The sequence below is a fragment of the Strigops habroptila genome, chromosome W, assembly GCF_004027225.2.
Source record: "Strigops habroptila isolate Jane chromosome W, bStrHab1.2.pri, whole genome shotgun sequence".
NCBI lineage: Eukaryota > Metazoa > Chordata > Aves > Psittaciformes > Psittacidae > Strigops > Strigops habroptila.
The window spans coordinates 4,150,135-4,174,651 of record NC_044301.2 but is presented as its reverse complement, the minus strand read 5'-3'; the positions used below and the strand labels follow the sequence as shown (position 1 = coordinate 4,174,651).

General features: G+C 41.9%; 1 protein-coding gene across 4 annotated transcripts in view; it reads left to right on the top strand.

Moving 5' to 3' along the window:
* Positions 1 to 17,558, top strand: part of LOC115618977 (spindlin-Z) — a 75,308-nt gene extending 57,750 nt beyond the window's left edge. For all 4 annotated transcript variants that reach the window (XM_030510990.1, XM_030510992.1, XM_030510994.1 and 1 more), the window contains 3 exons: positions 12,255 to 12,508; positions 13,490 to 13,723; positions 14,683 to 17,558. In XM_030510990.1, the coding sequence (XP_030366850.1) occupies positions 12,255 to 12,508; positions 13,490 to 13,723; positions 14,683 to 14,882 (688 nt within the window). In that variant the 3' untranslated portion in view covers positions 14,883 to 17,558. The remainder of the gene's footprint in view (positions 1 to 12,254; positions 12,509 to 13,489; positions 13,724 to 14,682) is intronic.
* The last annotated feature ends 6,959 nt before the right edge of the window (positions 17,559 to 24,517 follow it).

The window sequence follows — 24,517 nt, the reverse complement described above, 5'->3', positions numbered from 1 at the left end:
TGTGCATTCTCCAGTACATTCTCCCACAAGACCTAAGAAAGCTTGTGTTTCTTTCTTGTTAGTTGGTGGAGACATTGCTGTTATCTTGTTGATCACGTCTGTGGGGATCTGGTGACATCCATCTTGCCATTTTATTCCCAAAAATTGAATCTCCTGTGCAGGTCCCTTGACCTTATTCCGTTTTATGGCAAAACCGGCCTTCAGCAGGATTTGGATTATCTTCCTCCCTTTCTCAAAAACTTCTTCCGCTGTATCACCCCACACGATGATGTCATCAATGTATTGCAGGTGTTCTGGAGCTTGCCCCTGTTCCAGTGCAGTCTGGATCAATCCATGGCAGATGGTAGGGCTCTGTTTCCATCCCCGGTGGGGTCGGTTCCAAGTGTATTGAACACCCCTCCAAGTAAAAGCAAACTGTGGCCTGCACTCTGCTGCCAAAGGGATTGAGAAAAATGCATTGGCAATGTCAATTGTGGCATACCACTTGGCTGCCTTTGACTCCAGTTCATAGTGAAGTTCTAGCATATCTGGTACGGCAGCACTCAATGGTGTTGTGACTTCGTTCAGGCCACGATAGTCTACTGTTAGTCTCCACTCTCCGTTTGAATTTCGCACTGGCCATATGGGGCTATTAAAGGGTGAGCGGGTCCTGCTGATCACTCCTTGGCTCTCCAGTCTGCGGATCAGCTTATGGATGGGAATCAGGGAGTCTCGGTTGGTGCGATATTGCCGCCAGTGCACTGCTGTGGTCGCAATTGGCACTTCTTGTTCTTTGACCTTCAGCAACCCCACAACAGAAGGATCCTCTGAGAGACCGGGCAAGGTGGACAGCTGCTTAATTTCCTCTGTCTCCAAGGCACTGATACGAAAAGCCCATCTATACCCTTTTGGGTCTTTGAAGTACCCTCTCCTGAGATAGTCTATGCCAAGGATGCATGGAGTCCCTGGACCAGTCACAATGGAGTGCTTTTGCCACTTCCTCCCAGTCAGGCTGATTTCAGCCTCCAGTACAGTCAACTCTTGGGATCCTCCTGTCACTCCAGAAATATAAATGGGTTCCACCCCTTGATGCCTTGATGGCATCAGGGTACACTGTGCACCGGTATCTGCTGGAGCCTTATACTTCTGTGGGACTGATGTGCCAGGCATTCTGATCCACACAGACCAGTAAACCCAATTGTCCCTCTCCTTCCCCTGGCTGGAGGCAGGGCTCCTCTAATAGTGATCATAAGATTGTCCTCTTATGTCTTGTAGAAAGGGATTAGTATCCCTTATCAGAGGAGCTGGAGTAAAATCAGCTCTTCCACTCCATCTGGGAAACTGCTCACCAGAGACTGGAGCAGCAGCTTTCCTGGGAGGATCATCCTTGACCATTGTTATCCTCTTCAGTTCACGCAGACGTTGCTCCTGAACTGAGGTAGGTTTTCCATCCCACTTTCTCATGTCTTCTCTGTGATCCCACAGGTAAAACCATAGGGTGGCCCGTGGCGTGTACCTCCTATATTTTCTTTCTCGAGCAGTAGGGCGCCTTCTGTTAATAGCTGAGACATGGGTTGGCACACGTCGGGAGCTGGATAGATCGGATAAATCATCTGTCAAATGTTTGAACTCCTGGGACAGTTTTTCCACAGCTGAAATGATGGAAGGGGTGAGATTGTCTTCGAACTCTCGGAGTTGACGAATCAGTTCATCCACTGTTGGTGGTGTTACATCGTTCCAGGTCATTGATGCCAATGTGTGGGCATATGATGATGGTGAACTCCGTGTAAGTTTCCGCCCCATGGGTCATGTACATTCAACTTCATCTGGATCTACTGATGCTTTCCTGGCATCCGGCCTACAATAGATCATCTCTAGAATGGCTGATTCCCTCAGGGACTGGATGCCTTTCTCTATCGTGGTCCAGTTGGCTGAGTGACTCACAATATCGTCCTTGTAGGGAAACCTTTCTTTCACAGCTGCCAAGAGCCGCCTCCAAAGGCTGAGGGCTCGTTTCTCTTTTGCCATCACTTTGTCAATTCTTCCTTCCCTAGCAAGTGATCCCAGCTGCTTGGCTTCCCTACCTTCTAGTTCGTGACCGTCGGCCCCATTGTCCCAGCATCGGAGCAACCAGGTGACAATGTGCTCCCCTGGAAGACGGGTGAAATCTTTTCGCATATTCCGCAGCTCGGTCGAGGTCTGGTGTCGAGAAGTTACCTCTTCTTTTTCTTCTTCTTCCTCTTCCTCTGACCCACGTAGTAGTAACTCTTGTTCAGATGCTGTTGCATGTAGTAATTGCATTGGGACTTCATCTTTCTTTGCTACACGGATTGCTTTTTGTGTCTCTCATTTGCTTTTGCTTACAGAGGCAGCAGATATTGTCACAAATTGGCCATTTGATTTAGCTGCAGTGTCTGTCACTGTGGTTGGAGTGGCTGCAGTGTGTGTTGCCAGGGTTGGTGCAGCTGTTGTGCTTGGTGGTTGAGTAGCACCGAGAGCTGCATTGTCTATTGCTGTCGGGGTTTGAGTAGCTGCTCTGCTTGTCGCTGGGGTTGGCGTAGCTGCTGTACTTGGAGTTGGAGTAGCTGCGTTTTCTGTTGCTTTGCCATCATATCCAGAGACATTTTTTTCCCTTTGAAGGTGCTGGATAGTGTTGAGCAGGGCTCTGTAGGCGTAGGCCAAGCCCCAGCACGTTGCAGCGAGTTGTCCCTCTCTGGTATAACCAGGACGACAGCACACCTCATTTAAGCATTTTACTTGTTTTCCCGGATATTGCACTTGTTCAGTGGTGAAGTTCTAAAGCACTGGAGGGGCCCACTGGCCTAGATACTTGCCCATACTATCCCACACACCCTGCCACTCATGACTGTCCAGCCTCAGGGAGAATCTCTTGGTGGTCCTCCTATATCGTCGTCTAACCCCAGACCAGATTTGAACCCGATACCACTTACCTTTCGAGATCAGACGAAAGAGGGTGTTCCCAGGGTGGGATGGCCATGGGTAAAACACACTCCATATGTGTGCCAACATGCTGATCCCCAGCACAATCAGCAGGCAGGTCTCAAGGGTATTCAAAGGCCATCCGAAACCTTCAGAACTCTCAAATGCTGTTGTAAATAGCCTGGTGGGGGAGCAGGGGGTGTGAGTAAATGTCTCCTTTGTGGGTTGACCCTCCGAGTAGAAAAGATACGTAATTGCTAAAAAATTTCATTTTATACCTCCGAAAGTATAGAGGTGATGACCACACTGGGAACGCAAGCCAGAGCAGTTTCATGATCAATGAGTCTATTGTATTACAAGTTATTACCATGAAGTACAGTGAAACAATAACCCTAGCCCAGGTCCCCCGGCTGATAAACACTAAAACAGCAAATACTGTCTGTAAGTAAGGTACGACATGCTGAAACTCTGAGATCAAGCGAAATGACTCTGAGAGCAAATAAATCAACTTTGTGATGAGTAGTAACAATGAATGCTTATCACAAATATGATTAGACACACTCTGGTCAGATCTGTCGTTATCTCAACCCTTCGAGCCCCACTTTGGGCGCCACAAAGAACTGTTGTGGTTTGAGCCCAGCTGGTGACTCGGAACCACGCAGCCGCTCGCTCACTCCCCTCCTTCTTCCTCCCCCTGCTCCCGGAGGGATGGGGAGGAGAATCGGAAGAATGTAACTCCCACAGGTGAGATAAGAGCAGTCCAGTAACTCAAGTACCATACAAAACTACTGCTGCTACCACCACCATAATAATAATGATACGGGATATAACAAGGGGAGAGGATACAATTGCTCACCACCCACCGACCGATACCCAGACCGACCCGAGCAGCGATCTGGGCCTTCTGGGTAACTCCCCCCGGTTTATATACTGGGCATGACGTGCTGTGGTATGGAATACCCCTTTGGCTAGTTTGGGTCAGGTGTCCTGTCTCTGCTTCCTCCTGGCTTCCCCTCCTCCCTGGCAGAGCATGAGACTGAGAAAGTCCTTGATCAGAGTAAACATTACTTAGCAACAACTAAAACCATCGGTGTTATCAGCATTGTTCCCAGGCTGAAAGTCAAAAACACAGCACTGCACCAGCTACTAAGAAGGAGAAAAATGACTGCTATAGCTGAACCCAGTACAAATAGCCACATGTAGTTTTTTTAATCCTAAGCAATATCCGAATCATATTCAACAATGTTCTGATTCCTAGCAATAGGGCCAGGCTGGTTTCAGCATCCCAAGAATATTCAAAATATTCACACTTCTCAAATGCTGCTGTAAATAGCCTAGTGGGGGAGATGTGGGGGAATATCTCCTCCATTAGTTGGCTCTCGGAGGAGAAAAAGTAGAGGTATGATTATTAATAGTTCTCATTACATGGCTCTCAAAGTATGGAGGGGATGGCAATGCTGAGAACACATACCAGATCACTTTCATGACCAGCAGTTCTGTCATATCACAAGCCACTGTTATGAAGTACAACAAAACAAGAACCTTACCCCAGACCCCAAGGGTGATAAATACCAAAACAGGAAATGCATACTGCAAGTAAGATATGACATAACCCAACTCTGAGATCAAGCACAACAACTCTGAGAGGAAATAAATCAACATTGTGACCACTGACTAATAAACCAGTACAGTGAATGTTATAACAAATTTGTTTTAGCACACTGGTCAGATCTGTCATTATCTCAACCCTTTGTGCCCCATATTGGGCGCCAAAAAGGACTGTCATGGTTTAAATCCAGTTGGCGACTAAGTACCACGCAGCCACTTGCTCATTCCCCCCCCCCCCCCAGGCAGGATGGGGAGGAGAATCAAAAGAATGCAAAACCCGCAAGTTGAGATAAGAACAGTTTAACAACTAAAATAAAGTAAATATGGTGCTAATAAAAAGAATACCAACAATAACAATACTGATGATAATAATAATAGGAAACAACAACAAAAAAAAACCATTGGTGTGTTATCAGCATTGTTCTCAGACTGAAGCCAAAACACAGCACTGCATCAGCTACTAGGAAGAAAAATAACTGTTATAGCTGAAACCAGGATGCAGGGCATTGTCCAGTAATTGAGGAAGGGATAAAATGAGCTGTGTGGATTAGTCTTTTGAACTCTTAACTAAAATTATAGTTATCTATTGACCCTTTTTGAAGGAAGTTCCATGGTTATAGGTCAGATGCAAAAGGGCATTTCTGAGTGTTCAATGGGTAGTGATGATATCTGTGTATATGAAGCTGACCCTATCTGTGTCAGATCAGTCAGTAGTCTCTTGACTCTCATCCTTTCCACCCTTGGTGCATAAGGAAAGAGTGCACAAAACAGTGTAAGTATAAAATCTTCCTTATGCTCTCCAGGTTTCTCGTAGTTGGCAGTTCAAGGACTTTGAGGTGAAGGTTTTATCTGCAGTTTAACTATCACTGTACTTATCCCCTGTAAATTTCCGATCACACTAAACTAACTTCTGGTGGTGAGTTATGCTTGGCTATGGGCCAAACTCCCACCCACTCTCTTCCCCTCCTCAGTGGGGCAGGGGGAGAAAATAGAATGAGAAAGCTCATGGGTCAAGATAAAGACAGGGAGATTGCTTACCAGTTACTGTCATGGGCAAAACAGGCTTGACAACACCTTTCCTACCCCCTTTCCCATGCTCAACTTTAATTCTTCACTCCAGACTCCTCTACCACTCACCACCTCTAGGGTGGTGCAGGGGAAATCGGGGAAGGGAGTTTACAGTCTGTACATAACAGTTGCGCTTTGCCGTTCCTTCCCTCTTGTACTTACTTTCCCCCTGCTCTGGCATGGGTTCTCTACAAACTGCAGTTCCTGTCAAGAAAATCTGCTCCAGCATGGGCTCTTCTAGGGGAGACAGTCCTGTCAGGAAAACTCTGCTCTGGCATGGGTTCTCTGTGGGTTCTCCGTGGGTTCTCCATGTGCCACAGTTCCTTCAGGAAATATCCAACTGCTCCAGCATGGGTCCTACACAGGCTGCAGTGTGGACATCTGCTCTAGCATCATGGAATACCTCCTTTTCTGAACTTGGTGTTGTGTTCCCTCTGCTGTTTCTCACACTTCCCCACACACACACACTTTTTTCCCCTCCTCTCCCTGTCTAGTGGGGTTTTTTTCGCCCTTTCCTCAATATGTTTTCACAAAGGCACTGCCAACTTCACTGATTGGCTCAACTTTGCCCTGCAATGGGGCCATTGCCAAGCCAGATGGAACCATTTGCGTCTGGCACAGGGCAGCCCCGACTTCTTTTCATAGAGGCCACCCCTGCAGGTGTAGTTGCGTGTGTGTCTGTCTGCTACCAAAACCTTGCCATGTATACCCAATGCACTTGTAATCCTAAGAAAATTAATTTTACAACTGAATGATGGCTTTTGAAGGAGTACAGAAAGTACTTTAAAACTTCTGTCTTTAGTAATGTGCCTCATAGTCTGAATATTGAGCAAAAATAGTTTATAACAGTTCTCTGATCATGCGATCCCTTGTTAGTGACAGTCTGTAATAACATTAACATTTGGGCTCTATTTTTTATAACTTTTCTACATGGCACCATGAAATAGAAAAATTATACTGACCATTGTTACTCTGCTTCATTTGACTATTTTCTAAATTTCTGTGAACTTTTCATGATCTGGTTCTGCTAATAAAACTTTTCCATGTAACGAGATTTTACTTAGCAGCTTAATGCCTTCAAGATAAATACTCAGTTGCTGAGGTGAGCAACTCTGGTGTCGGCATGATCCGCTCTAGTGTGGCGCACAGTGGGGTTTCCTGAACTGGGGAAACCTTGGGGGGAGCTGAGAGATGCTAGGAGCCTGCAGCTCACCTGACAGCTGCTGAAAAAACCTGGGTGGGGCTAAGACCAAGGGCAGCCAAGCTGCCCTCACACATATAAAAAAAGCCCCTAGGGAGTGCTAATGACCAGGGTGAGCCAATAGGGTGTGGTGTGTCAGCAAGGGCATGGCATGGCAGTTTGCACAGTCCACACACAAGTCTATAGAGCCAGATGGGATCCACCCAAGGGTACCAAGGGAGCTGGAAGAAGTGCTCACCAAGCCACTTTCCATCATTTATCAGCAGTCCTGGCTAACCAGGGAGGTCCCAGTTGACTGGAGGTTAGCAAATTTGATGCCCATCTACAAGAAGGGCCAGGTCTACTGAATTCTTTCCTGGGTAAAAAGCTGGCTGGATAGCCAGGCCCAAAGAGTTGTGGTGAATGGAGTTAAATATAGTTAGAGGCTGGTCACAAGTGTTGTTCCCCAGGGCTCAGTACTGGGGCCAGTTCTGTTTAATATCTTTATCAATGGTCTGCATGAGAGGGTTCGTGTGCACCCTCAGTAACTTTGCAGACAACACCGAAGTTGAGTGGGTGTGTTGATCTTCTTGAGGGTAGAAAGGCTCTACAGAGGGATCTGGACAGTCTGGATTGATGGGCCGAGGCCCATTGTATGAGTTTCAACAAGGCTAAGTTCTGGGTCCTGCACTTGGGTCACAACAACCCCATACAACACTATAGGCTTGGGGAAGAGTGGCTGGAAAGCTACCTGGCAGAAAAGGACCTTGGGGTGTTGGTTGACAGCTGGTTGAATATGAGCCAGCAGTGTGCCCAAGTGACCAAGAAGCCCAGTAGCATCCCAGCTTGTATCAGAAATAGTGTGGCCAGCAGGACTAGGGAAATGATTGTCCCCCTGTACTTGGCACTGGTGAGACTGCACCTTGAATATCATTTTCACGTTTGGACCCCTCACTACAAGAAAGATATTGAGGTGCTGGAGCAGATCCAAAGAAGGCCAACAAGGCTGGTGAAGGGGCTAGAGAAAAAGTCCTATGAAGAGTGGCTGAGGGAACTGGGATTGTTTAGCCTGGAGAAGAGAAGGCTCAGGGGGGACATTATCACTCTCAACAACTACCTGAAAGGAGGTTGTAGCAAGGTGGGTGTCAGTGTCTTTTCCCAGGTAACAAGTGATAGGATGAGAGGAAATGGCCTCAGGTTTTGCCGGGGCAGGTTTAGATTGGACATTCGGAAAAAATTCTCCACCGAAGGGGTTGTCAAGCATTGGAACAGGTTACCCAGGGAAGTGGTGGAGTCGTCATCCCTAGAGGTATTTGAAAGAGGTGTAGATGTGGCACTTAGGGACATGGTTTAGTGTTGGACTTGGCAGTGTTAGGTTAACAGTTGCATTCAATCTTCTTAAAGCTCTTTTCCAACCTAAATGATTTTATGATTTCTATGAAATAAGAGTGTCTGAAACTTACTGCAGTTGAGGAGCCATTTACAATGAGGGCATAGCTGATGCATCAAGAACTGTTTTTAGGGCTTGGTGTTATCTGGTTTTCCTGGCTCTGTATGTTTTTTATATTGTAGGGCAATTGAAATATTGAATGTCCAGGGGATTGAAATGTTATCCCATTCTTTACGAACAAAACTGTGGAATTTTGAAGATAATTCTAATAGAAAGGAAACATTTTGAGTTTTCTGATTATAGCATCTCAAAAGGTTATGTATATATATGTTACTCTGCTTATCACAGAAACAACATTCTATTGATATAAAATGAGGTTTGAGAAAGTTACTATTATCTTATATGAAGTACACTGGTAGCTATTATTACACCCCCCTTTTTTATATTATCACACCCATTTTGAAAAAGGGTAATAAAGAAGACCCTGGAAAGTGCTGACCAGTCAGCCTCACCTCTGTGCCCAGTAAGATCATGGAACAGATCCTTCTGGAAGACATGTTGAAATATACGGAAGGCAGGGAGGCGATTTGAGACAGTCAACGTGGCTTCAACAAGGGCAAATCATGCCTGACTAATCTAGTGGCCTATGATGGAGGGACTGCATCAGTGGACAAGGGAAGAGCAAGTGATGTCATCTACCTGGACTTCTGTAAGGCCTTTGATATGATCCCCCCCCAACATTTTTCCCTCTAAATTGGAGAGAGATGGGGAGATGGGTTTGACAGATGGATTGTTAGATGGATAAGGAGTTGGCTAATGGCTGGATTCAAAGTCAATGGCTCAGTGTCCAAGTGGAAACCAGTAATGAGTGGTGTCCCTCAAGGGTCCATACTGGGTCCAGTAATGTTCAATATCTTCATCGTAGACAGTGGGATTGTGAGTGCATCCTCAGCATGTTTGCAGATGACACCGAGTGGTGCATTTGATTCACTTGAGGGAAAGGATGGGGTTTAAAGCTTATCTAGAGGGACCTGGATAAGCTCTAGAAGAGGGCCCATGTGAATCTCACGAGGTTCAACAAGGCCAAGTACAAGGTCCTGCACCTGAGTCAGGGCAATCCCCAATATCAATACAGACAGGGGGCCGAATGGATTGAGAGCAGCCCTGCAGAGAAGGACTTGGGGACTACTGGTGGATGAAAAACTGGACATGAGCCAGCAATGTGCAATTGCAGCCCAGAAACCCAATTATATCCTGGGCTGCATCAAAAGCAGCATGGCCATTAGGTTGAGGGAGGTGATTCTCCCTCTATGCTTTCATGAGACCCCACCTGGAGTACTGCATTCATCTCTGGTTCTCTCAAAATAAGAAGGATGTGGACCTGTTGGAGTGAGTTCAGAGGAAGGCCACAAAGATGATCAGAAGGCTGGGGCACCTCTCCTATGAAGACAGGCTGAGAGAGCTGGGGTTATTCAGCCTGGAGAAGAGAAGGCTCTGGGGAGACCTTATTGCAGCCTTTCAGTACTTAAAGGGGGCCTATAAGAAAGATGTAGACAAACTTTTTAGCAGGTCCTGTAGTGACAAAACAGAAAGTAATGGTTTAAAACTGAAAGAGGGTAGGTTTAGATTGGATATAAGGAGGAAATTCTTGATGATGAGGGTGGTGATACACTGGAACAGGTTGCCCAGAAAAGTTGTGGATTCCCCATCACTGGAAGGGTTCAAGGTCAGGTTGGATGGGGCCTTGAGCAACCTGATCAAGTGAAAGATCCCTGCCCATGGTGGAAGGGTTGGAACTAGATGATCTTTAAAGGCTGACCATTCTATGATTCTGTTATTTGTAGTCAGTTAGAAAGCTATGTTTTCTTTCTTATTACATGTTCAGATGCACACAAAAAAAGGGGTTTTTTTTTGGCAATTTATTAATTTGAAAATCATATTTCTTGCTTATATGAACCACTACAATTGAAAATGAGTGGCTGTCCAGTAGTACAGCCTTCAGACAACTAAAAACTTGAACTGCAAGTATACGTATCTGCTGCTTGATTTGTAACTGCATTTATGTTTTTTGCTCTCTCCAAGGCATTTTAGAAGGTAGTTACCAATTTAAACTTAATTATGTAGTCTTTTTCAAATGACTGAAGCTTTACGCTTAATCGTGCAAATTTAAATGTTATGATTATGCTTTACAGGCAGAAAGAGAAATTGACACTGTGGTTAAACAGTATTATTTTACCTTTTTCAACTTTAACTTTTTATCTTCAGTAGGAGTTGGTTTTATTCTCTGAGGATGCCTTAAAATTGAATTAAGATTCATTAAAACTAAATAAATTAATTGCATGCAAAGCAAACTCATTTTCATTGTGCCCAAGAACCAGATCTCTCATCTCATTTCTTCATAATAAAATATTACTAAGACTATTATAATTTTTAAAAAAAGTAAGACTTGAGCAAGAACTAGTTTTTTAACATGTGTTCAAGTTTCTGTGGAAAATTAGAACCAACTTTGCAAGGGAGTGCCTCTTAACTGGAAGAGGTTAACATTTCTATAATACTTCTCACTTTGACAACTCAGATTATAAATGCAGACTGACCTTCTTGATATGGTTAAATCATCACAAAAGTTAAATTTGCCAAAAGATACTGTGGAACTCTGCTACGCTTTTCATGGAGAATGAAAGTCCGGAGCTGGGACGAGATGCTGAAGGAATTGTACATATTGTTTTTTAATAGAGTTATGATTACAACTTTAGCATTACTAATTTTATATACTGGTTTTATTATACTTTAAGACTAATTATGATACTTTACTGATATGATTACTATTTGTGTCTTTTGGATCTCTGTCATACATGGGCTGCTCTGTGAGCTTTCATTTTTCCTGAAGACATTTCTCTTTGATCACTGTCACTAATTTAAGGATGGATGTTGTTTTCTGCAACTGATGTTACTTTTAAGCGTGCTAGTGATGTGTATATTTTATTGACGTTTAAATGAAGTATACTATAACTGGTAACTAATCCAGAAATTTAGTTTGGAATTAGCTAAGATTCGTGAGAATTTTAATCAGACAACCCTCTAAATATCATTTTAGGAATGAATATGCATATTATAACATGATAAAATAAAGATAATATACATTTATCACCAGTGTACTTTCATAATGTTCACGTGTTTCTTCATATGTTTTATGAACTGTCAGTTACCATTTGGTTTTTTTGTTGGTTTGGTTTTTTTTTTTGAGTAGAATAAAACTTGTGTAACACTGTTTTAGTGGGTTGAAACTGTCAAATAGCTTACATGACTGTTTATCAGAGCAACTGACCTTCACCAGAAGGAATCTTTCTGTGCAGGTTGAATTAAAAAAAGGAAAGGTAAAAAATATATTTAATTTATTATCTGCTTTAAAGAGTACCTCTTCTATTTCTGTGACCTTTGCATATCATTTTTCTTGAGTTGTACTAAAATGGAATGTTAGAAGAATATTGTCGCTATCATGTGTCTTTAAAAACACTTGAAGTCAAAGATACCTGTAAGTGCAGAGGGAAGCGAAGTTTCCTTCGGGTGACAACACAGGTTAGGGAAAACAAATGCTTTGAAGAATTTTAGTCAACCACCATTAATGTTTCCACTGATTACTTCTTCCTGGGGTAAGGGAATTACGTTTACTGTTCTGCAGAGAGCAACAAAGTAGCAAAAGTATACTACTGTTAGGTAGCATTGCTCTTTGAGGCCTGATTTAGGGTTTTAACAAACAAGTTTTACCTTTGATGTTTAGTGTAGCAATGGCTAAAATAGTCCTGTTGGCTTAAGCAAGCTAGTTTTAGAAACTGCTATTAGGAAAGCAACCTTATACAAAATATTGAAAGTCTTCCACGACTTTTTGTTGTGTTTTTGTTTTGTTTTCTTTTTCCAGTACAATGTAATATGCTTTATAACCTAATTTGAATAAGGTGCACAAAGCTGTACATGTTAGAATTTGATGTATCTTTATTAACATATAATAATATGTTGCCAGCATAAAGCTCTTGTCCAGAGTAGAATTTTGAGTATATACTTGTTTAATGTTATGTTTGTATCTGTGTACAGAAAGCATAGAAACAATGTTGGACCAAGCAAACCTATTTCTCAGCCACGAAGAAACATTGTAGGCTGCAGAATACAGCATGGCTGGAAAGAAGGGAGTGGACCTGTAACACAGTGGAAGGGCACAGTTCTTGATCAAGTTCCTGTAAATCCCTCCCTCTATCTTATTAAGTATGATGGATTTGATTGTGTGTATGGACTAGAACTGCACAAAGATGAAAGAGTGTCAGCACTTGAAGTCCTCCCAGACAGAGTTGGTAAGAGGTTTTTTCCTATATGCGCATATGTTGTCAGAACATTTAAATTTTATTAAATTACTTTTAATCACATGGCAGATAATCTAAATGTTCTGTTTAATTTTTCTTGATTTCACAAAGATTTGATGATACCAGAGTGCATAGTGCTGTCTTTTGTCTTTAAATGGCATGCAGTAAATTCTGTATTTTTTTCTTGTTTAATCTTATCCCTAACAAGCTTACGTACATGTAACATTGATATTTCTATTAAAATTTAAACTCTGAGCCAGCTGAGAAATGTCCTAGCTATGCTGTCTTGTGTGTTTGACAGTAATTATGTGTTTGGTTGGAGGTTTTTTCATGTGCTTTCCCTAGGTATTAATACAAACGGAGAGGAAAAAAGCATTTTCTAAGTGAAATAACTTGAATAGTAAGAAGGCTTTATTGGCTTTCAGAATTAGCACTGAATTGTTAAACTGCAGATTTTTCCAAACTGTAAAGTTCAAAGTTTTCCCTAGTAATTGCTTATTTCTGAATGGAATAACTTCTTGTTTTTCCTGACTGCAGAGATCAGTAGCAGTCTCTAGAATGGGGTTAGGGGGAACCAAACCAAACACCTTCATTAATAACTTCATACAGCTGCTCTGTGATTTAACCTCTCTTCCTCCTCTCCCCCCACAATACAAATATTTAAAACACAGACACTATTCTTTGCTGTGGCCTATATTACTTTCCCTTTTTACTTTGCATTACTGGGGGGGGGGGGGGGGGCTGTACAATGATGTAAAATGTCTATAAAAGTTATTAACATGTTAAAATAATTTTTCAAGTTCTGCAGTTCTTTGGTCTTCAACTCTCTGGAATGGACAATATTTGTTCTGTATGTGAATTGACTAACTTTCAAACAAATTTATTCATGAATCTGGATAAAGATTATTATTTTTACAAAGACTTATTTCTGTACTTTTGAATGGACATACTTATGAACTGCTACCATTTCAGCTTCATCTCGAATTAGTGATGCCCACCTGGCAGACACAATGATTGGCAAAGCTGTGGAACATATGTTTGAGACAGAGGATGGCTCAAAAGATGAATGGAGGGGGATGGTCTTGGCTCGAGCTCCTATTATGAACACATGGTTTTATATTACCTATGAGAAAGATCCTGTCTTGTACATGTACCAACTATTAGATGATTATAAAGAAGGTGACCTTCGCATTATGCCTGATTCCAGTAAGTAGGCCAGTTACTTTTTTCTTCCGGGAAGCTTCGTCTCTTTGTATTATTGTTTGGCCTATGGTTTATGAACAGAAAAGAGAGTTGACAAACAAGAATCTTTTTAAGTATCAAAGGTTACAGCACAACAGCAAATACATCTGTATTAAACAACTTCTGAAATATTTTACTTGAATCAGTGGTGAAATATGCAGTAAATACTGGAAAATCCTTTTCCATAATAATTCCTAATTCTCATAAAGATATACATACTATTGTGGAAGAGATTACACTTAGATTTTTTAACAGAAAAGAGGCTTATGCTTTTCATATTTAAGAATTAAGTTTTTTATACACTCTTTTTTCCCTGAGACTATCTACTACTTACCTCTGTGTCCTTAAGGATACTTCTGGGTAGATTTTGCTAGAAAAGCAAATAATATAGACTTCCCAATAGTATCCATTCTAGCGTGAAATCAAAAGCCCTTTTAACAGCATTAATGATTAAGGAGATTACACTTAGCTTGGAAAAGATGTGCTCTTGTTGTAATGGAATGTTTGCATTGACATTTTGGATAAAGTGTGTGGGGAGTAGTTCTAGCACACCTGCATTTCTGTTAAAGAGACTCAGTGCCTTGTTCTGCTGGGGCTTAAATTCAATATCTACAAACATGTTCTGTAATTGGTGTGTAAACCTTCATGTCAAAAGATTTACTTTTCTAACCAATTGAATTGCTATTTTTACTTCATAAAATTGAAATAAGTATTACCCCCAAAAAAAAATATAAAAAAAAATGTGACTGTACTTTCTGGAAGCACGGCAATAGTTAGGTGCTTGTCTGAACAGCTCATTTTAGACATACTCTGTGTTTTAAACTTGTGACTGTTTCTTAACTTTCAAAGAAGGCTCTGCAGGTTTGTACATTGGAAAAAATCCATAAATGTCTACCAAAGTACATTGTATTTTCATATTACAGATGATTCACCTCCTGCAGAACGGGAACCAGGTGAAGTTGTGGACAGCCTGGTGGGCAAACAAGTGGAATATGCCAAAGAAGATGGCTCAAAACGGACTGGCATGGTCATTCATCAAGTTGAAGCCAAACCATCTGTCTATTTCATCAAGTTTGATGATGATTTCCATATTTATGTCTATGATTTGGTGAAGACATCCTAGACATCATCATGAACTTCTGCCAAATTTGTGGAACTATTAAATGTAAAATTTGTAGACACAAAGACTTGACTGTTTTTCAGTTAAATGAAAGCTTAAATGTCCCTGTGAACCCATGGTCTCTGCCAGCAAAACTGTTTTGTTCTGAATAATACAAATTTATGTGAACATCACACATTTTGCATAAGAGAACTCCTTTTCTTGAAGGAAGTCAATATATTTGGGTGGGAGGGAGTTAAAAGCAAAAAACAGCTGCAAATTCAAGCTGTGTGAAGTCAATCTAGTATTGTAATCTAGATTTTCTCATATATTTTAACTTTTTCTTCAACCTTGCACTCACCTGTTCAACTGCCACATGCAAGTGTAGCTTGCTATTTTTGATATGCCTTCTTTTGTAACATTAATTTCTTGGTTACTGGCAGTCCTTGTTTTCTGAGTTGGGACAGAGGTGACTCTTCTGAAAGGTTTAAACAGTTTGTTCAGCACTAAGGAGTGCCTAACCCAAGTAACATCGATCTACTGTGATCCTACACTTTATTTCAAATTAAGCTTAAGAGCTTCCAGTACATGGAAATACTTGTGCATTTTTACTATTCACAGGGCAGTGGGATATCAAGTGTTTGATTTATGCACCTTTCAGTGAAAAGGCTTTAAATGTTAAAAATATATTTAATCTGTATAACCAGTTAATTAGAAAATGCAGGTTAAGGGCCTGTGTTTACAAGTTGTAGAAGCCAGTAAAATACACACAACAAAGCTGCCTTTAATCCCAAATGTTGTACTCTGTTTTGTTATACACATTTCTTAGCAGAACCCAAGTGCTTGGTGCCACAAGTTTAACAGTATATGTGCTACTTAAGAAGATTTTAGACTACGCATTGGCAATCAATAGTCTCTCATTTAATATCAGAACCTAGCAACCTGGACGTTTGAGTGTGGACTTAAAAACCTAATAGTAGTTAATCTTTTACATGGTAAATACACTCTTATGAGGGTGGGGGGTCCTTTTACGCTGAAGACCTCCTTTAGAGGAGAAATATTTGTTGCCTTCTGCTCAGTCTGTTGTATTCATTTGTTTTGTTTTGGGTTTTGCTATTGGTTTTAACCATTTTGGTTCAAGAAGGCATCTTCTCAATGTATTCTTTTTCTGGCTTTTCCATATGAGGGGTGTCCAGACAAATCTACAGTTTAAATGTGTTGTACTTGCTTTGAGGTATGCTGTTAACATGAATTTCATTCTATGAACACTAGAGTTCTACATGCCAGTGGTGTACTATCTAGTGGGAGCTATAGACAGTCTCAGTGGTTCATTCGTCTGCATTAGAATGTGGATGTAAATTGCAGCCCACAATAGCAGAATCCTTTCACAGTTGTAATCTTGCAAGATAGTTGTAAATCAAGGTTAGGGTATTTGTTTTTTAAGTGTAGCAACTTCTAAAAGCATCAGAATTGTAACAAGGATCGACGCAGCAACAGAATTGTCATGTTAAAGCAGAGCTCTACAAGCTTCAAAGCACTACACAGAAATACAGTATGTGAAGAATGTGAATAGTCAACACTATTGATGGAAAGAAGGAATACATAGATATCCAACCTCATGCTGTTAGTGGAAGGATGCAGGAGAGGTACTGACAGAGAGATCAGAGGTCTGACCTCTATTGTGGGTATTCTTGATATCAAAGACTCAGTGGTTTAAGTCCCTTTCTGTCCATTTTTTTTTGCCTGATTTCATATTTTAGCCTTAAGGCTTGTGCCTCATTATGATGTTAAATGGTAATATTGTGTAAATATAGTATTTTAATTTTTTGTCCCTTGCTACTATATTGCATTATGTATGTCCTGTATTTCATCATGGGCAACCAAAGGCAGGCTATTGTCTTTCAGTTCACAGCTTCTCAATCCAGTCTTTAAGCACTAAGTACCTGAGTCAGTAAATTTTCATTGTGTTTTGAACAAAGTGAGCAGATTTGCAACACAGTGCTTTCATCCTGCAGATCTGTTATGTGCTTTCTATTGACTCTTAAGAGTCCTGCATGTAAATCTCAAAGCTGAGCCTGGCTCCATGAGCCCAAGTTGATATTTGTGGCACAAGAATGAGTGTATCGATTACACACAAAATACATTAATTACTTAGTAAAATGAATTTTGGGGTTTACATCTAAGGAATACAAGGTTTGTTTTGAAATATTTGAGTTTTACGTCTACTGGAACATTTTTAGCATTAGACTTGCATTTGTGGGTTTTATGCAAGCCACTCTAATACACAACATATTTTGCTAATTAGAATATAATCTATACACTATCAAATTTTCTGTTTGTTTTTAGATGTCCCCATTGTCTGTTGCATGGGGTTTTTTCCTTTCATCTTTTTTCTTAAGGGGAGTGGTATTGGTTTTGTGGCTGTTTTTTTTAATAGCTTACACCACCTTTTTGAGACTTGAGACTAATTCCACTCCCTGCCATCTGCTTTGGGCTTTATTTTAGGCTCATGTTTCAGATCTGCATGCAGTGCTTGTATTACCTTAGTAACTACTACATGTTGGTCCCTTGTTCTAGGGGTTCAAATTACTTTCCAAATTTATCATAGGTCTTGTGATGGCACAAGCCATGGATCTTTGTATAAAGGTTATTGGCCTCTCATTTACCTGCTGTAGTATTGTTGTATATTGTGTGTGTGCATGATGTCAAGCTGCCATATAAAACTTTCTAAAAGGTAAAAAAAAACAGCAAAAAAACCAACCAAAAAACCCCCAAACACACACAAAATAAAACCCCACCACCAAACTTAAATTCAGACCATTATTTTTTTGCATGCTTAGAAGGTTAGAATGTTCAATGTAACAAACTAAAGTTGCATGTTATAATGTTTGGGTTTTGTTCTGGTTTTATTTTGCGTTCAGTTTTTTGTGAATTTTCTTATTGTGCTGTTTGAATGGTTGTTAGTAGAATTAAATGCACTGGTGAGGCAAACATAGTGCCAACAGAAGGTAATTTTCCACTTGTATGTGTCATACAGCGTTTGAAGGGACCATGCATTCTGTTCAAGAATAAATAAAATCACAATCGATAAGTAAAACATTAAATTTTTTTTTTGAGTGCCAAACCCTAAACTAAGTTGGACTACATAAAGACTGAAATACTTTGGGGAAAATTCTACTTATTGCAATAGGTATAAGCCTTCTTTAAATTAATTATTTAAAAATGGAGGCTTTATCTTCAGATACAATAGACTGCAGTTGCTTAAGGGCAAAAGAATTATGGAAAAAGCAGTTTTGGGTTCCTTGAAAATGCTGTGCTTTTTGTATTTTACATCATTAGTGCAATTAGGATGGTTCTTGGTAAGTGTATAGTTCAAAGGTCTTCGTGTTCACATTTTAAAATTAGGTAACGACTTCATATTTAGAGCTCAGCTTCATTATTTTTATTTTCTCTGCATATAGAAGTATGAACACTTTAAATCTGTTACTTAATTCTGTAAGTAATTTTTATAATTATGATGTAACTCTATCCTTAAAGCATTTAAAATAAATCCTTTATGTGCAACTCATGACTGTAAATGTTATTCTCATGAGCAAAATGTAGTGATGTGACTTCAGATTGTGAAGAAGCAGTTTCTTTGGTATTAATTAAAAAAGACTTAGTATTTTAAAGTTGAGCCATGTATGCTGGTATAATACTTTCCCCTATGAAATAAGTTTGCTTGCTATGTCAATTTTTTTTTTCTTTTTTCTTTTCTGAATGTTGATAAGATGGAATTTGACTGAGGTAAAGCATAATGCTTAAATTGTATTTCAACAAGAGCAGGAAAATTCCTCCTCAGAGCTTTATGCAAGTCTGTGAGGGACCCTCTTATTTCCAGAACACACTATATCTCACACTGTTAGTAGTAGTTCAGCAGCAAATAACAGTAGAAGTGTTCGTCAGTGTTTATCTATCATCTGATATATTTGTCTGCTTTGAATTAATGCACTTAATTAAAATTTAAATTTTATTTTACTAAATTAGGAAAAAAAAGAAAAGATATGTAGAATTATCCAAACCTCTAGGTGATGAGAAGTGAAGAAAATAGTCATAGAATCATAGAATGGTTAGAGTTGGAAAGGACCTTAAGATCACCAAGTTCCAACCCCCCTGCCATGGGCAGGGACACCTCACACTAGACCAGGTTGCCCAAGACTCCGTCCAACCTGGCCTTGAACACTGCCAGGGATGGAGCATTTATCACTTCTTTGGTCAACCTGTTCCAGTGCCTCACCACCCTCACAGTAAAGAACTTCTTCCTTATATCTGATCTAAACTTCCCCTGTTTAAGTTGAAACCCATTACCCCTTGTCCTACCTCTAAAGTCCCTGATGAAGAGTCCCTCTCCAGCATCCTTGTAGGCCCCCTTCAGATACTGGAAGGCTGCTATGAGGTCTCCACGCAGCCTTCTCTTCTCCAGGCTGAACAGCCCCAATTTTCTCAGCCTGTCTTCATAGGAGAGGTGCTCCAGCCCCCTGATCATACTCATGGCCCTCCTCTGGACTTGCTTCAACAGTTCTATGTCCTTATGTTGAGGACACCAGAACTGTACACAGTACTCCAAGTGAGGTCTCACGAGAGCAGAGTAGAGGGGCAGGATCACCTCCTTTGACCTGCTGGTCACGCTTCTTTTGATGCAGCCCAGTATATGGTTGGCTTTCTGGGCTGCGAGCGCACACTCTGCTGGCTCATGTTCAGTTTCTCATCGACCAACACCCCCAAGTCCTTCTCCACAGGGCTGCTCTGAATCTCTTCTCTGCCCAACCTGTAGCTGTGCCTGGGATTGCCCAGATCCAGGTGTAGGATCTTGCACTTCACTTTACTGAACTTCATGAGGTTGGCTTTGGCCCACCTCTCAAGCATGTCCAGGTACCTCCCTTCCCTCCACCGCTCAATCCTACTGTCCATGTTGCTGACAAAGATGTTGAACAGGATCGGTTCCAACACTGACCCCTGAGGGACACCACTTGTTACCGGTCCCCATTTGGACATTGTGCCGTTGACCACAATTCTCTGCGTGTGGCCATCCACTACGGGGTCAGACAAGTTATTTTGGGGATCCTTGGCAGAATGATGGTGACACTAAGGTGTAGTTACAATTAAAGCTTTATTTTTTAGCAGAATTTTATGATCAGCATAGAATCTTGTGATCAGAGTAGCACAGGTGTTTTAATAACCAGAATCAGTGTAGCACAATTTTACAGTATAAAAGTAAGTAAGTAGTTACAGTTATAAGTAGTTTATAATTAGTGTAGCACTTATTTTATAGCACAGTTTAGCTTATGGTTTCTAATCACCTGGATCATCTGCAGAGGTAGTCAAATCTTAATGCATGACTTGCCATATCAATATAACAATCATAATCTAGACTCAAAATATGCAAAAGAATACAAGTCACTCCATTCTTAGAAGAAGCAGATGACAGTGGAGGTGTCCCTGACCACTGGAGGATCACAAGTTTTGCTTTCCAGCAGCAGTTCTGGTCCAAGTCCTACAGAACTTCTAACTGTTTGATTTTATAGACTGTGCTCTGTGTGCTGGTACGCTTCCCTATTCTGTGCCACAGTCATCACAACCTGCTTGGCCAGGTGCCTGGGACCTTCAAGGATGGTAAGGGGGGAGGAAGTCTGCCTGGTGCTCAGAAACCTGAGCAGGACATGGTAAAAAATAAAACAAACGGCCCTCTCCCCTGCCAAAATAGTGCCTGTCTATGTAAATTTCCACTGATTTAACTTGAATGTGCATTTAAAGTAGCATAAAGTGTGCTTTAAGCTGTGGTGATAAATTATTTATTATCTCGTGAGACCCCACTTGGAGTACTGTGTGCAGTTGTGGTGTCCTCAACATAAGAAGGTGTCCTGGGTTCAACTGTAGCAGTCATTCTTCTTCTTCTTAGCAGCTGGTGCAGTGCTATGTTTTTGACTTTAGCCTGAGAACAACGCTGATAACACACCAATGTTTTTAGTTGTTGCTAAGTAATGTTTACTCTGACCAAGGACTTTCTCAGTCTCATGCTCTGCCAGGGAGGAGGGGAAGCTGGGAGGAAGCAGAGACAGGACACCTGACCCAAACTAGCCAAAGGGGTATTCCATACCACAGCACGTCATGCCCAGTATATAAACCGGGGGGAGTTACCCGGAAGGCCCAGATCGCTGCTCAGGTCGGGCTGGGTATGGGTCGGCGGGTGGCGAGCAATTGTATTCTCTCTCCTAGTTATTTCCCTTATCATTTTTATTATTGGTATTAGTAGTAGTAGCTTTGTATTATACCTTAGTTGCTGGACTGTTCTTATCTCAACCCGTGGGATTTACATTCTTTCAATTGTCTTTCCCATCCCTCCGGGAGCAGGAGGGAAAGGAGCGGGGGGGGGAAAGAAGTAGGGGGGAGTGAGTGAGAAGCTGCATGGTTCTGAGTTGCCAGCTGTGCTTAAACCATGACAGAAGGACATGGAGCTGTTGGAGCAAGTCCAGAGGAGGGCCACGAGGATGATGAGGGGGCTGGAGCACCTCCCATATGAAGACAGGCTGAGAAAGTTGGGGCTGTTCAGCCTGGAGAAGAGAAGGCTGTGTGGAGACCTCATTGCAGCCTTCCAGTATCTGAAGGGGGCCTACAAGGATGCTGGACTAAGTGCCAGCTATTGGTAAGACCTCATTGTGTGTGTGTGAGTGGAATTTGGTGCCAGCTACTCGAGTCAGACTGGGGATGCAGGCACCCTGCAACCTGTGGTGTCAGCTACTGGAGCAAGTGAGGGTCCTAGCCTCAGTAGTTGAGGGGACATAGCTTTCTGGATCTAAGGAGGGTCCTGCAGACTTTGTGCCTGGGGTGCAAACTACTTTTCGGCAACTGGTGTGAGTGGACTGGGTGCCAGCTACTGGAATCACACCATGGTGTAGACACCCCAGGCCTGTAGTGCCAGCTACCAGAGCAAGTGAATGTCTCAGGGCCAGCTACTGGAGTGAGTGGGGGTCTTTAATCTCCAGCCACTGGGGTGGGAATGGGGGGGGGGGGGGGGTGTGTCCTGAAAACAAGCTACTATGAAGAATCATGAGTGAGGTGAATGAGGGGCTCAGCACCAGCAGCTGGAGCAGGACTGCAGGTCAGAGCCCGTGTGAGCCTAGTGTCTGTATCTATCTTCCACAAACCTGGTGTGCATGGTTATGTGTGTGTGCAATTCCTTAGCAAACTTCAAGGTGGACTTGCCATTGAATTGGAACCTGTGAAGCAGGTAAGAGGGCCTGGGATCTGGGCAGGGATACTGGATGGACAGAGAGGGCTGTGCCATACTCAAGGGATCCACAAATGTGCATGTTTGTGACTCTACAGAGCATTGTGTGTGTGCCTTCACTAGTGACCTTCTATCTCTACCAGATGAAGGGCAGGAAGGGGACTTGGCTGTCTGTGTTTGGTTTATGTGGGTCCTGTATGTAGGTGCTGTTGAAGACAGTGCCTTGTCTGTGGCAGTCTGTGTAACCAGCTGTGTCAGTGCCCTTTGTGTCAGTCTGCGTGTGTTTGTGTGTCTCTGGAATATGTGTTCATCTTTGCTAGTGGATGAACCTGCAAATGGAAAAGCATTCCTCAGCTTGGGCAGAGACCCCAGGCAAACCAGGCTGGGGTCCAGTGGCCAGGAAGGAGGAAGTCCTGAGTCCTGGGCCAGAGCTGCTGGAGGTGGTGCCTGCCCTCTTAACATCCCTTAATAAAATTATTGCCTGAATGACTGCTATAAATCAAAACAACATTCTGCTGGTCCCTTAACTACATATTAAGAAACAAGACTACATAGATGAAGATGCATAGTATTTTGGCTTCCATAGAATTAGTGTAACACATATGGAACATCTCGTATTTTAAAAAATAGTCAAACTATGTAGGCAAATGGCCTAAATTAACCTCACGTGTGCTCCAATATCAGAATTTTTACAGTTCAAAAATAATGTTAGTGTGAAAGGGGAGAGCTGAATTGCCCAAGATTTATAGACTATAGTAGTGTGTGTGTCATGGTTTAAGCCCAGCTGGTAACTCAGAACCACACAGCCGCTCGCTCACTCCCCCCACTTCTTCCCCTCTTCTCCCAGAGGGATGGGGAGGAGAATCGGAAGAATGTAAATCCCATGGATTGAGATAAGAACAGTCCAGTAACTAAGGTATAATGCAAAACTACTACTACCACCACCAATAATAATAATGATAAGGGAAATAACTAGGAGAGAGAATACAATTGCTCACCACCCGCCGACCCATACCCAGCCCGACCCGAGCAGTGATCTGGCCTTCCAGGTAAGTCTCCCCATTTTCTATACTGGGCATGACGTGCTGTGGAATGGAATACCCCTTTGGCCAGTTTAGGTCAGGTGTCCTGTCTCTGCTTCCTCCTGGCTTCCCCTCCTCCCTGGCAGAGCATGAGACTGAAAAAGTCCTTGGTCAGAGTAAACATTACTTAGCAACAACTAAAACCATCGGTGTTATCAGCATTGTTCCCAGGCTGAAAGTCAAAAACACAGCACTGCACCAGCTACTAAGAAGGAGAAAAATGACTGCTACAGCTGAACCCAGGACAGAGTGGAAGGAAGGAAAATTCGTCATCAGTGCTAAAAAAAACCACTGTAGTAAATTTGTGATGCATGCAGTCATCTCCCTCAAATATCTTTCACCTCCCATATTATGTTCAGATGTTCCTTTATGGAGTAAAAACCTCTGCATTCAATACAGGATCCAAATTGCAAAGAAAAGTGGTGATGATGACTTTTTTCCACTGAGATGATTAAAGAGCAAGAGAAAGTCTGCACAGTGCTGCTAAAGAGAGAAAAATTGTATCCCATGGATTCTTCTTTCATATATATTTCCACTTTCCCATAAACTGTTTGGTTATATCTCTGATAAACATTTTATAAATAATCAATGGGATTTCAAGTTTATTTTTCTATCTTATTTGTTGGGGGTTTTTTGTGGCTGAGATTAGCCATTAATCTTGAATGACTACTTGACAGGATAAATGAGCAGAATTAACTGTCAAAGGACTATTGGATATTTCTCACTAGTGGGATAACAGTGAGAAAGCAGTCTCCAGCAAGGTATAATGGCAAGTGAATTGACCGATGGCTTTTTACAAGGCTCTCTACCATAGCTATAAGGAGAGAGAAATGCTCAATTCGGAAACAATAATCCTGTAATCCCTGGGCCACATTATGGTTGGTCCTGTCCCATGCATAGCTCACTCTTTGCAAGGTGATTAACCACAGGTAAGGAAGGCTCTATCTCAATGCTCAGTGGTACTTAGGGAGTCCTATCCCATTCTAAGTCTGTTATTTCTTTTCAAGTAGGTAAAAATCCATCTCAGAAGAAAATCTGAAATGCAGATTGTGATGTGGTTTCACTGTGAGTATTGAAAACTTAGGTTTTGAGGCTTCTTTAAAGCTTAACTCCCTATATATGCAGACATCAAATCTACTCTGCTGCCCTGTAGAGCTTCCAGGTCCTTGCATCCTAAGCCTGACTTTCTGCCTCTTCACTGTGCCCCATTTGTGGTAATCTGTTCCTGTGGTTTTGCCTCAGAACCATGCTTGAAGCAGCCTGTTTTCAGAGTTAAGAGCCTTCTGGAAAATTACTTTGGGCAAGATAGC